We start from the raw sequence: 13,503 nt of genomic DNA on the forward strand, positions 1-13,503 counted from the left end.
GTACTAGGCCAGATATTGCACATGCAGTGGGGGTTGTTAGCAGGTAGATGAGTCATCTAGGAATTGAGCCTTGGAATGCAATTAAATGGATTCTCGGATATTTGAGAGGAACATCTAGTAAGTGTTTACATTTTGGGGGCTCTACTACTGATTTATAGGGATATGACTCAGATTTGGCAAGGGATATTGATACCAGGTGGAGTACTACAGGTTATATATTTACTATTGGTGGAGCAGCAGTGAGCTAAGTTTCTCGATTACAGAAAGTTAATGCTTTATCTACTATAGAGGTAGAGTATGTTGTTGCTATAGAAGCAGCCAAGGAGATGATATGGCTTTAGTTCTTCTTGGAAGAATTCAGACACCCTTAGAAGGATAATTATTTGTTTACAAATAGTCAGAATGTCATTCATCTTGAAAAGAATTCAACTTTGCATTCAAAGAAAAAACACATACAATTGTGGTACCATTTCATTTAGTCAATTTTGGATGATGGACAGTTAAATCTAGACAAGATGCATACATATGGAAATCTAATGGATATGTTTACAAAGGTAGTAACAAGTGAGAAGTTGAATTCCTCTTTAGCTTCTATTGGTCTTCTCTACTGAACAAAATAAAAAAACAATAGAGTCTAGGGTGGTTTGATATATTCTAGTGAGCGCTATAGGTTTAGCAGTGCTATGATTAGTCTCCAAGTGGGAGGTTATTGGTATGGAGTCTGATTAGTTTCCAAGTGGAAGATTGTTGTGATATGGAGCCTAATCAGACTCAAAGGTTTATTCGACATGGTTTTCTCCCCATATTATTTCTACAGGGTCAAGGGGAAGCACCCTTGTGAGGTCTTGGGCCAGTGCCCCAAGAGCACTCCTTGTCACAATACATGGTGGGGTCAAGGATAATGCACCCGCGAGGGTTTTCGGGCGCAGCGCCCCCCAAGCCAAAAATGACCTTATATTGTAAAAGGCGTTGGCTATTATTTTTCTATTGTTCTAGCCTTAATTTTGTAAGCAACAAAAATCTTGTATAAAAAAGACTTAGGGTTAGGGATTTTCATAATGTGTGATGCAAAAATTGGTTCTTGTGGTAGTATTGAGCTGTAAGGGATCATTGGATAATAATAATATTGGACTTGTTGTTGGTGGACATAGCCCAGGGATTGGGTGAACCATGTTAAATCTTGGAGTCTTGTGTTCTCTTATGTGCGATTTATTATTTTCTGATATTGGTTATATTTGCATGTAACTATTATTTATGTCTGAGGTTAATCCTAAGAAAGTGGCATCGATCTTTTGAATGTCCTCATGGTAGGAAATTTTTTGTTATGAATGAGGTTGCAGTCCAAGACAGTCAACCGGAGCAAGGAGAGAGTTTGCTAACTCACTAAGTACTAGATTGTTATCAGAGGACTAGTTTGTTCAAGACTTGTTGTAATTCTAGTGGTAAAGTTGTTCAGGACTCATTGTAAGTTTGGTGGTAAATTTTGCAAGGTCATTATGGATGGTGGTAGTACTAATAACCTTATTGCTGAGGAGATGGTTCATAAACTTGATTTGAAGAGAGTGAGACACCCTTATCCTTATAGGATTGGTTGGTTGCAAGATGAGCATGCTTTGGAAGTGAGGGAGCAATGCCTTGTTGAATTATAGATTAGGCAGTATAAGGATCAAGTGTTGTGTGACATTGTGGACATAAACAATTTTCATGTGTTGCTTAGTAGACCTTGGCAGTATGATTTCAAAGCTATGCATAATTGTGTCAAGATTGTGTTTAGAACTATGAAAGGTGGCATAAAGCATTCCCTAATTCCTTTGCAGAATGAGGAGGTCGGTAGATAGAACTTGAGTATTGGCAGTCGAGTTGAGTTGACAAATTCAGAGAAGGTTGGAGATCAATATGGAAAGTAGACTCGTAGTACAATGAGGATGCACATGAAGAAGCAAAAGAAGAAAAAAGGAAAGAGTGTAGAACTTGAAGACTTGAAGGATATGTATGTGAAGAACCAGTTTGGGATTTATGTGTTGAATCCTAGAAGATGTTCTTCCAGCTATTAAGAACATCTTTTCAAACCTGGGGTGTCTGATGCAGGAGCATCCCTAGTTGGCTTGCAATCTTGCAGGATGGTGTGGTTTGGCTTTGAAGTTTGGGAACTTGGTCAAAGAAGGAAGTATGACTTGGTTGATACTGAGTTGGTTTGGTTGTTGTGTTAACCGAGTGACTCGGTTAATGAAGACATTCAGTAAAGCTTGGGGCACTTGGCAAATACTGGGAGCTCAGTTATCTCTGAAAGCTCGTTAGTAGTGTTGCCCGAGTCTTCTCCTTCATTGAAGGGAGCTTGGAAGACACTTGGAGCTCGACATACACTATGGTGCTCGACATGCACTAGGAGCTTAGCATACATTGTGGTGCTCAACATGCTCCGGGAGCTCCACAATGCTTGGAATTTATTGATGCTCGGCTTGGTCTTTCTGACACTCGACTTGGTCTTGGTTCTTGTTGGTGCCGAGTTATCTATGAGTTGACTTTGGGTATTTAATTTATGTTGTAGCTGATTTGTGGCTCAACATATATTTAATGTGAGGGATTTAATTTAATGAACTAGGTCGACTTGTGGCTTGGTTGGGTATAAGTAGGGGTTTTGTGGAGTCTTTAAGCATTATCATCTAGCTTGGAGAAGAGCATGAAGGGTAGATGCGAACTTTGAAGAACTAATGGTTGCAGCTTGAGAAGAAGAGGATTGCTTGGTGGACCTGAGGGTATAAGTGTGGATTCTTCTCAGTGTTCTTATCCAGTTGTGGTTCTAGACTAGTTGGGATTGGGATTGTAAGTTGGATCTTACAGAACTGATATTGTAATTGTTGTTTGTATTTGGCCCGAATCCGGAAGGCCTTATAGCCAGGCATATTGCATGTAATAAATTATTTTATGAATAAAGAGTTTTGAATTAGTATTAGATCTTGCATTTTTGTATTATTTCTATTTTGTGGTTATCTAATGAGGGCTAGGACATCTCCTTTGGGGATTCTCCTACCTTGCACTACATAATTTCATTATCAAAATAACTATCTTACATTAAAGAAACATCTAACATGTTGGGTTGTAAGGCCTCCCCACTTGCGACCAATACAAAATCTAGATTATAGACCAACTCTACTTCTTCTCAATCCAACCTCTTATATCACATTCATACTCAATCAACCCATACAAGATACATCTTAGATTACATATATAGCCATCAGGACACACATGTCAGCTTTAAGATCACAACTTCCTATGTGAAACATGTTACGTGATATAGGACTAACCGTCAAAAAATAAATGACCAAATACATAATACACCATATGAACATAACCAACCTTGGATATAGGGCCTCACATGATCAAACAATCAATATGTAAATCCATGAAACCTCATAAGATAAGATGAACCTCACATAAGCAAAATACCACATAGAGAATAAAATACCCAAGAAGATGAAACATATCTTCAAACATAATGAGCATTAAGATATGCAACCTCAGAAGAATGATCCAAGATAGGTCCATGATAAGAAACCGAGATCTAGAATGTGAGATCAAGTGATTGACACCTCAAACACTAAAACTAAAAATTGAAAAACAAAAAGCAAAGCAAAATGTTTTTGGATGATGCAAGATTGCCAATAGTCCAAGGATGCTCCTAGATCACTTTGTTAGTTACTAAACTCATTTTTTTGGCTATTAGATCAATATAAAGTGCTTACGATTGATAATTTGATAAAAGGGTTTTCTTAGATGTTATCTCCATGAGGTAAATTTAGATAACTTATTATGTATCTCTTTTGGATGTAACTTTGTTAAGGATATTTGGGTTGGTGTTCTTTCTCTTTGGAACCCTAGCTAGGATTTTCCTAATTCATTATTTTTTATGTTTACAATCAATATATTTCTTCCTCTAGAAATCCTTCTTTCTTACTTCAATGGTCCTCAGTCATTCCTCATGTTGCTTAGGGGTTTTGAAAAGAGAGCAAGAATAATATAATTTTTAGTGAGTCAATTTTTCCCTCTCAAAGGATTTCTTGTAATATATGTAATTATCTCAAGGATAGTTTCATTGTTGGGATTTATAATTCTTTTTTAGATGGTCTATAATTTTGTATTTTTTATTATGATCAATAGGTTTCTAATAGACAAAAGCTTCCCATTAACACATGCAGTCCCATTTATAAAACTAGGAACTCTAGGGATAATGTGGTATGGTAAACTTTGATATGATGGATTAGGGAAATCCCAACCATTTTAGACATTGGAAACTATTTAGAGATCATAATAGAATTATGTTTTAGGTATGTCACTCCCCTAAGGTACCCAAATAACCACTTTGTTTAAGCAAACGTGGTCTACAATGGACACAAATTGGCCCAATTTCATGGTTTCAAGATGGGTCAAGTTAAAGGGAACTCATTGAGTATCATTAATTACCTTAAAAAAACCCAAAAAAGGATAGACTATTGAAAGTTTAATTAGGTACTCCACTTCTATTATTGATACCTTTCAGAAGCGCCACGTCTCCCATATATACAAGGAATAGGTTAGTTGAATACTTTGCTAACTAGGATTTGATAACCCCTAAGAGCATAGGAGGGATTTTTATGACCTCGCCTCTCTCAGCTAATGCCATATTAAATCATCAATGTTGCATTGTTACTATGGCTATACTTTTAAGCATTATGATTAGTAGTTGTCTTTCCATACTAAGTTTCACAAAGACTCTCAATAAATTCTTGGGACCCTTTACTTTATATCAATTATGGGGTTTGTTTTATTTAACTTTGTTTTTCATCTCTAATACTATTTGTTCTATCATGGGTGGTGATAGAAGTTTCATCGACATTGTTCCCTATGAAGAGGTAAAAAATAATAAGTTGGTTTGGAAGATTTTTGAGAAGGGTGGGGTTACCCCTTATCTTGAGTAGCTCTATGGTAATAAACCATAGCAAGGTATTTTTTAGTGGCTAATATTTGCAAATTGGCTAAGTTTAGATTTTTCTGGCTAGTAATTTGGCTAATAATTTAAGATTTGATACAACCTAAATCGCCATAGTTTTATAAAATTTAGTTCTAGAATATTTAAAATTGCTCAATAATTTATTTTATTGAAAAATTTAAATTCAAATATTTTCCACAATATTTGTTACATGATTAGATTTGAGTCACCTAAATATAATATATTATTGGAGAAATTAAATTGAACTATCCAATAATTATCATAATTATTGGTTACTTTAGGGATATATCACCAATATTTAGTTTTCATTATTGATTTAAAGTATATGTAATGATCCTCATAATATTCCACGAGGTAAAAAAATGTTCAATTTTGATTTGTAATATTCCATGGTGATTAATTAACTTCCTATTATTATTGAGATTCGTCAATGTTTTATACAAAAAGAATTATGATTCAAAAATAATCGCTAATATTAATCATATCGAGAATAAAAAATTGAGAGATTCACCAATATAAATAATTTTATTTTTTCAAAATAATGAAAGATTCGCCAATATTTTATATCTTTTTTTGGAGGTGACTTTCTTAAAGTTTACCTTGAACCATAGGCTTCCAAGGCTTTGTCAAGGGGAGGAAGAAAAAAAATATGTTTATTTATGAGGTAGACTTAGATATTTTAGAATACTTAATTGGCCAATTTTTAAAGGTATCCACTGAGGGCAAGAAAATTTTGAGGGACTGAAAGGCTTTAGAAAGTGCTACTAGTAAATTCTTTAATGAGGACAAAAGAGATAAGTCAGTTAAGCTCTTTTTAGATGCACAAAATGGAAGATTTATCAAATTAACTTGGGGTGAAATGATGAAGGTAATTATGAGGTGCTTTGCACTTCAAATTAGGTTCACAAGTTCATCTAGGTATCATTTAATTTTGCTTGGTAATTTCCATCACAAGCTTGTTGGATCCTCTACTTTTTATTTGCTATCATCTATTGAGGTTGATATTAGGGGTCATATGAAAAGTTATAAAATTCCAATTCTACATTAGAGTTTGAATTTGCTAATAATGTATTATGAGAAGTCTCTATTCATACTATATGATCCAAAACAAAGCACCAAGACCAATCAAAATTAATTTACATACAATATCAACTAATCAAACATGGGCATTTGTATAGAAGATAAATCAATAGAAGAGGAAGAGTGTGTTGACAAGGAATTAAGGGATAACAATTCTATGGAAGTGGAAATAAGGACAACCCTTAAGAAGCATGAAAAGACCCAAATTTCTTACTTGGGGGGTTTGTTTATGAGAGATAATGAGGAGGATTATAATGTGCAATCTCTCATGGAAAAATCAAAAGGGTTGATCTTGATAACAGGAAAAGCAAGGGAAAATTGACAAGGATGAAGAAACTAGAATACAAGGATAGCTTGGTGGAGATGAAACAGGTTGGGATGAAGGGAAATATATTTGTATTGGGGAGAAGCATTTAGTTGGGAAAAGGAAGAAGAATACACCTATTGATGAAGGGGATGAACATGGTAAGTATAGAGCTAAAGAAAAGATGAGTGATACTATGTAGACTAGAGCAAGGACTTCTCTCTAGAGAAGTTCAAATTCCTCCCCTACGTAAAGTGTCCAATGATTTTAACTTTCTTGAAATAAAAGGAAGATATTTATAATGAGCTAGCTTAAGAAAAAGGAAAGTATAGTGGGATAATTTGAGTTATTCAAGTTGTTCTTCCTTGAAATCAACAATATCAATGTAAAGTTGAGGCATGTCCTAGATAGCATGGAGGCAATTATTTTGTCTAGAAAAGAGATGATAACTATAATATTCTTGCAATCTTAGAGGAGGTTGTAAGAGATTCTAGAAACATAAAGAACAAGTATGCAAGCCAAATCAAGTTGTTGGGGAAGACTATTTAGAAGGTCCATCAGAATTCAAAGAATCTTGTGAAAGTGCACAAGATTACAATTGAAAATAGTGCAAAAGGGATCCACATTCTCAATGAGAAGGTCAAGAACATGTGAGCTAAGAAAATAATGGATTTTTCCAATGGTGATGATGATGCAAGTTTTCTCAAGTTTAAAGGTAAATAAGTTTTTTCTATTGAGAACTAGAGGCCAAGTACTCATACACATAGCTGTTCTAGGAAACCCCTAGTTAATGAGATATTCACAAGATGGTCAACTTGCATGATTTATTTCTTCAATATGACATTGAAGCTACAAATACTTTTAAAGAGTCACAATAGTTCTATATTCCATGTTTCATTTTTTTAATTTGTTGGTTGACTACCAATGAACTACAATTATTTCTTAGACAACATTTGTTTTTAATAGATTTTAGAATCCTCCACAACCTATTTTACTTTTTAAAAAACTAAAAGGAAAAATCCAAAATCCAAACTCCAAGAAACCAAATAAATGCTCTTTGGATGACTTGCTTATTTTGGGTTTTTATTATGATCAATTGTGTGATGTTCCTCCTTGAAAACATTATTAAAAACCAACCACATTTATACAACAATCCTTCCATTATGTGATGGTACTCATAAGAAAGAGTAAACACTAGTGGGAAAGAGTATCATATGATTTTAAAGGCAACAATAATTTTTGGGAAGAATCAATCACTTTATGTGGTACTTCTGATTTAATAATTTGTAATGGTTGGCTAGAAGGCCAAAATCAAACAAATTCACTTGCAACACATACAACATAGGAAGTGTGGTTGATTATGCAATATGTTATCATAATTTATATGAGACAAGTGAGGAAGTTATGACCAGGGAACACACATGGGATCTTAAATCAGATCATAGACCATTGTACATAAATTTATTGTGGGAAGAGGATAAACAAATTGGGGCAAATGATCAATTCCCTCAATAACCACCTTCACTAAACATAATTCTTCTGACTTCATCTTATAGGGACATCTTCTGAACTACACCTGGGAGACTATATAAGGGGGAGGGAATACACATGCATGATCTTTCTAAGTGCAAAAGATCAAAGAAAAGAAAATATGAAATAAACTATTTTCTAATCAATACGTGGTTTGATAAGGAATGCAAAATGACTAGGGTTTCAAAGATAAGAGAGTCTAGTAAAACAAGCCTTGACACAACTATTTGTGAAAGAACTACAATCAAGAAAGAAATAAACTGGAAATATTATTACAATCAGTTAATGGTTCGAGTATGCTAAGTAACTTTATGAAAAAATAAACGAGGTGGACCCACCACCCTTGGTCAATAATGTGACAAATCTTCTCACTATGCAGGAGCTTGAGATGAATATTAAGAAGTTGGGTATCGGTAAGGAAAAAGACCTGGTTGAACTTCAAGTAAAGTATCTCAAGTGAGGCATGAAAACCCTTGCACTACACATTACAAAAAACTTCAATAATATCAACCAAAATGGGTTTCTTAAATATTGGAAAATTAGCCTTGCTATAGCCTTTTTTAATAGCGATGATGTTAATAATTCCTCCAACTACAGGAGAATAACGATCAACCCATAGTTTGCAATTTTTTTGGGTAGCATGATAGAAAATAGAATTAACAAATAGGGCGAGGAAAATCATAAATCCACAAAAGGGCAAGCTAGTTTTAGGCCAAAACACTCGATAGTTGACCATTGTATCACCTTGAGGAACATAATAAAAAAAGCATGGGAGAGAAATGATGAAGGTTTTTGTTGCTTTGTTTACTTTACAAAGGCTTTCAACATTGTCCCTAGGGACAAGCTTTGGCTCAAGATGGAAAAATTGGGGATCCCTACAAATCTTAGAGTTGCTTGTCACATGTTGTACAAAGAGGTGAAAACAAAATCAAAACTTCAACCGACATTTCAAAGTGTTGTAGGAGTAATATATGGCTCAAACAAGGTTGTCCACTATCACCTACTCTGTTTGGCTTGTACATTGACAAACTTGAAGAATAGTAAGATATACAAAATGGTCAGGGTATCTAGTTAGGTGAATTTGTAATGAGGTTACTCCTTTATGCGAATGATCTCAATTTTGTTGCTAAATTTTATTGTGGTTTGCAAGAACATTTATTCTCTCTTGAACACCTTTCAAAAATGGTAGGGATGTAAGTCAATATCAGTAAGACTAAAGTCACAATTTTTTCTAAATGCATAAAACAACATTAACATAATTCTATTTTGAGGACAACATTCTTGAGGAAGCTATGGAGTATAAATACCCTGGGGTTGACTTCAACAAAAATCTAAGCTGGGAAGGTTGCAGAAAGAAAGAAATATTAGGAGGATGGAAGAAATTTTATGTGCTTCAAAATAAGTGTCGTGAGGTAGAGGTTTGAGATTGGAAAATTGATCAAACTTTATTTGGTCTTCTAATTTTGCCAATTGTTCCTTATGAATGTGAAATATGGGTGAGAAACACTTCAACCTTACAATAGAAGCAAATCGAGAGGATTCAAAAGCATTGGATCACAAGCATGTTTAAAATTGAAAACAACATTTCATATGATATCATGCTAAATGAAGTGGGGCTGCCCCTATCGAGGCATTTGATATTTTTCAACTCATCAACTATCTAAAAAGATTCAAGAAATATGGGTGAAGGTAGATGACATAAAGTAGTCTTTAATGATATATTTTGCAAATGTAAAAAGGCATTGATTCAACAAAACATCAAGTGGATGAGCAAATGGGATATCCATTTCAATATGTGTCTCGCCGATAATAAAGAAACAAAGGTACTCGTTAAGGAGAGATTCTACAAGAGAATTTGGGGAAATGGGCTTTGGAAGGAAAAAAAAAAACTTATTATATCAACGAGTTCAACCCTACATGTGATCAATTCCAAAAAGTGAACATAGGGGCCAACATTTCTTGGAAAGGCAAAGTTCTTATTGCACAACTCAAAACCAACTCTCATCATCCCTATTGTGAGCCCAAAACTTGGGAAGAGAGAGTTTGCACGTTTTGTAATTTTGAGAAGGTGGAAACAAGCAACATTTCATTTTAGAATGTGATCATATAGGAACAACATTAACAAATTTGTAGATATTATATTATACAACTCTAGACAAAATTTATTCATCAAGAAGAAAATTAAGAAAATGGATGGACTCATCATCAACTTAAGCTTTAAAAAGAATTTACTAATATTGATTTAAGTTGGTAGACTATTCCAAATATTATATATAGCCTTACACATTTAAAAACTCATCCATCTATCTAGAATCTCACACATATTTAGAAATATAGTAGAAATTGATAATTGAAAGAATGTTTTCCCTATTCTTTCTCCCACGTCCAGAAATTTATGTAAGTTAGTAGGCTATCCCATAGATTATATCTAACATACACATTAAAAATCATCAGAGTTCCACGGTATTTAGAGTTATCGTAGGGGTTGATAATCAAAATAATCACATCACAATTTGACTTGCTGTGGAAATTATCTCCTACTTATCAATTGATGAGCTTAAGGGGCTTTCTAATGAATGGTTCATAAGGCACAACACTTGGTGAAGGTTTTGCAAATGGGGTTGCAAGCTTTGGGTTTAACTATGGAGAAAACTTTGTAGTTAAGCGCGCTCAGGCTGGAGTAGTACTGGGATGGGTGACCTCCCGGGAAGTCCCGGTGCTTCACCCCTGTGAGCATCACCTAGATCCAATGAGTGCTAGGTGTTTCATTCATTCTCATGAGAGATGGATTCATGTTGAATCACTACTCATGAAACATGGGTCAATGAGTTTGACTCAAAATCACACAGTTAAATCTTGATATTCACATCACAATTTGACTTGCTGTGGAAATTATCTCCTACTTATCAATGGATGAGCTTAAGGGGCTTTCTAATGAATGGTTCATAAGGCACAACACTTGGTGAAGGTTTTGCAAATGGGGTTGCAAGCTTTGGATTTAACTATGGAGGAAACTCTGTAGTTAAGCGCGCTCAGGCTGGAGTAGTACTGGGATGGGTGACCTCCCGAGAAGTCCCGGTGCTTCACCCCTGTGAGCATCACCTAGATCCAATGAGTGCTAAGTGTTCCATTCATTCTCATGAGAGATGGATTCATGTTGAATCACTACTCATGAAACATGGGTCAATGAGTTTGACTCAAAATCACACGGTTAAATCCTGATATTCACATCACAATTTGACTTGCTGTGGAAATTATCTCCTACTTATCAATCAAAATAATGTTTTCCATAATCTTTCTGCCACGTCTGCACGATTATATCCTATTTCAGTCGCTTCTGTCTCGGCTCAAGTGATCTCATCCAAGCGCCAACAATGGAAGTGATATTACAGTCGATGGGCATTCCCGCCATTCCCTTCCTTCCATCGAAATCATCAATCTTCGGTGCGAGGAGCTTTCAACTCTCGAACTCAACCGCAAATCTCAAATTCGCTCCTATACCCACACCACTAAAACGCAGAAATGGAGGGAGAGGAGCGAAATTTAATTACCCAAAGGCAAAATCAGATGAAGGGGAGACTAAAGAAGCTCAACTGCCGGAGGAGTTTGAAGCGAGGCTTGCGGGTTTTCGGAGAAAAAGACTTGGTAAGAAGGCAGAAATGAGGAGGCTCAGAAAAGCGGGGATGGACCCATCAAAAGTGAAGTCCAGAAAAGAAACTATTTTGCTGCCTCCAGTCCCTCTGAAGGATCCCATGTCTGGTGGCCTCAAGGTAGAGCTCGGCTTCAATGCTTACAGCGAGAGACTCAATGCCAGATTTGCAGCATTGGGTTTTGCTGCCTTGCTCTTGGTTGAATTGGCTTCGGGGCAGAGCCTATTCAAATATCATGCTCCTGGTACTCTTATTTTACAGACGTACTTTATCTTAGCAGTCTCTGCACTTATTGTCAAATACGATAAAGAAAAGATTAGTGTTTGGCCCGAGAGCAAACCTTAATTGTATTTTTAGGGTTAAACTACTCAGGGAGTTGAGTTCTTGTTTGTGCGGACTGTTCTTATTCTTTAGGATCTTCTTACCACGATATTTTATTTCCGAATCTCTTAGGGCGCTTTCCTTGCCTGTTGTTACTGCGCTTGTACTTCACTTCCATTGACGTACTTGGGTCGAATTTTTGGCCCAAAAAATTGATTAAGTGAAACACTTCAAATTTAGTTTTTATATCAATGAAAGTTAAGTTTAAACAAACATCAATGCTGTGATCGCTAACATAGGTAACTTTCTATTTATTGCGGTCATAATGATGGTAAAAATAAGGGAACTATCTGAAGTGCTGTTGAAGGAATGATCTGATCAAGAATGAAGTTCTTAAATTTGGGTGAAATGAGTACTTGTGTTACCGAGTAACTCTCTTGCAATATCAATGAGACCGATGTTTATTGTATTCTGCAACTGGATTAAAACTCACTTCGCCGTTGCAGAAATAGACGAGGTTACTGCGTTTATTACATGACGAGGTCTGTAAATTGCTTCTTTGTTTTAGGTTTCTTGAGAGTTTTACTTTTTAGGTAATGTTTTTACTATATCTTGAAATATTGCTAGGGATTTATGATCTGTAAAACATTATCATCCGATCAAATGGTCTTGTTTGTTTGTAAAGCCTGACAGTTCCTGATAGCCGTAAATAAATAAGTAAAAATGCTAGCCTAATCTTTTCCATTTTTCATAGGCTAAGCATTTAATAATGAAGGGACACGGAGGTATTTTAAATAATTGGTCCAAAAGCTATAAGTCTCGGCGAATAAATTTTGATTATTCACTTTAAGACATTAAGGGGCCAACTTAAGCAACAGCGTTATAATCCTTAGGCCATGTTGGAGATGTAACTAATCTTGAGTAAATATAATAATTGCGTCAGTCCAAAACCAAGAAATAAAGGAGGGCTTTGAGGGCTGATTCTTTGATCGGTAATAAGGGTTTTTTTATTTAATATTAATATTAATAAAAGAGTAATGCATAAAAATGCCCAAATTAGGGTATCCATTTTATCCAATACTAGTCTACCATTAGCAGAAGTCCAACGGACCTCGACTAAAACTACTACTACCATCAACTTGACCTGATAAACTAGCTAGGCCCAATTAACAATATTGGGCAATTGAATACAACATACTCTGTCATTGCATCCTTAAAACAAAGAACCATTAAGACACATCTTAAACATCTATTTTCTGATCTTGGCTTTGAAGGCGTAGCCCATGTCATCATTGGGAATAATCATCTCGCCTTAGGTGACCAACTGAGCTTTCCTGGCATCACTTCTTTCCTTCTCCCTCTGCCTTTTCTCTTACTCCAGCTCCAGTAGAAACTCTTTGAGTGATTCCCAACCATCCCGTGCTTCCTTAAAGTGCTTGTCCTTGCATGATGTAGCGTTCCAGATTAAAAAAGGTTTGAAACACTTCAGAGATCCCTCCACTGCTCTCCAATTTCCTTCCTCTGTCCTAAAACCTATATTGGGTTCTGCCATGGCAAGCATCGGTACCATTCCTCCAGGCCATGGTGGCTTCACACATGTTCTCATCACCCACAATGACTTGTCTTTTGTT

General features: G+C 35.6%; 1 protein-coding gene across 1 annotated transcript; it reads left to right on the forward strand.

Moving 5' to 3' along the window:
• Positions 1-11,177: 11,177 nt before the first annotated feature.
• LOC149578184 (FKBP-type peptidyl-prolyl cis-trans isomerase) lies at positions 11,178-12,145 on the forward strand. Its single transcript, XM_089827784.1, has one exon. The coding sequence runs from the start codon at positions 11,276-11,278 to the stop codon at positions 11,894-11,896; it is 621 nt and encodes a 206-aa protein (XP_089683910.1). The 5' UTR covers positions 11,178-11,275; the 3' UTR covers positions 11,897-12,145.
• Positions 12,146-13,503: the final 1,358 nt, after the last annotated feature.

This window comes from Cupressus sempervirens, chromosome 1 (assembly GCF_028749045.1).
Source record: "Cupressus sempervirens isolate cs-2001-9-10 chromosome 1, ASM2874904v1, whole genome shotgun sequence".
Taxonomy (NCBI): Eukaryota; Viridiplantae; Streptophyta; class Pinopsida; order Cupressales; family Cupressaceae; genus Cupressus; species Cupressus sempervirens.

Bases quoted from the DNA above. Each gene is read 5' to 3' on its own strand.
- LOC149578184 (XM_089827784.1), top strand. From the start codon at position 11,276: ATGGAAGTGATATTACAGTCGATGGGCATTCCCGCCATTCCCTTCCTT.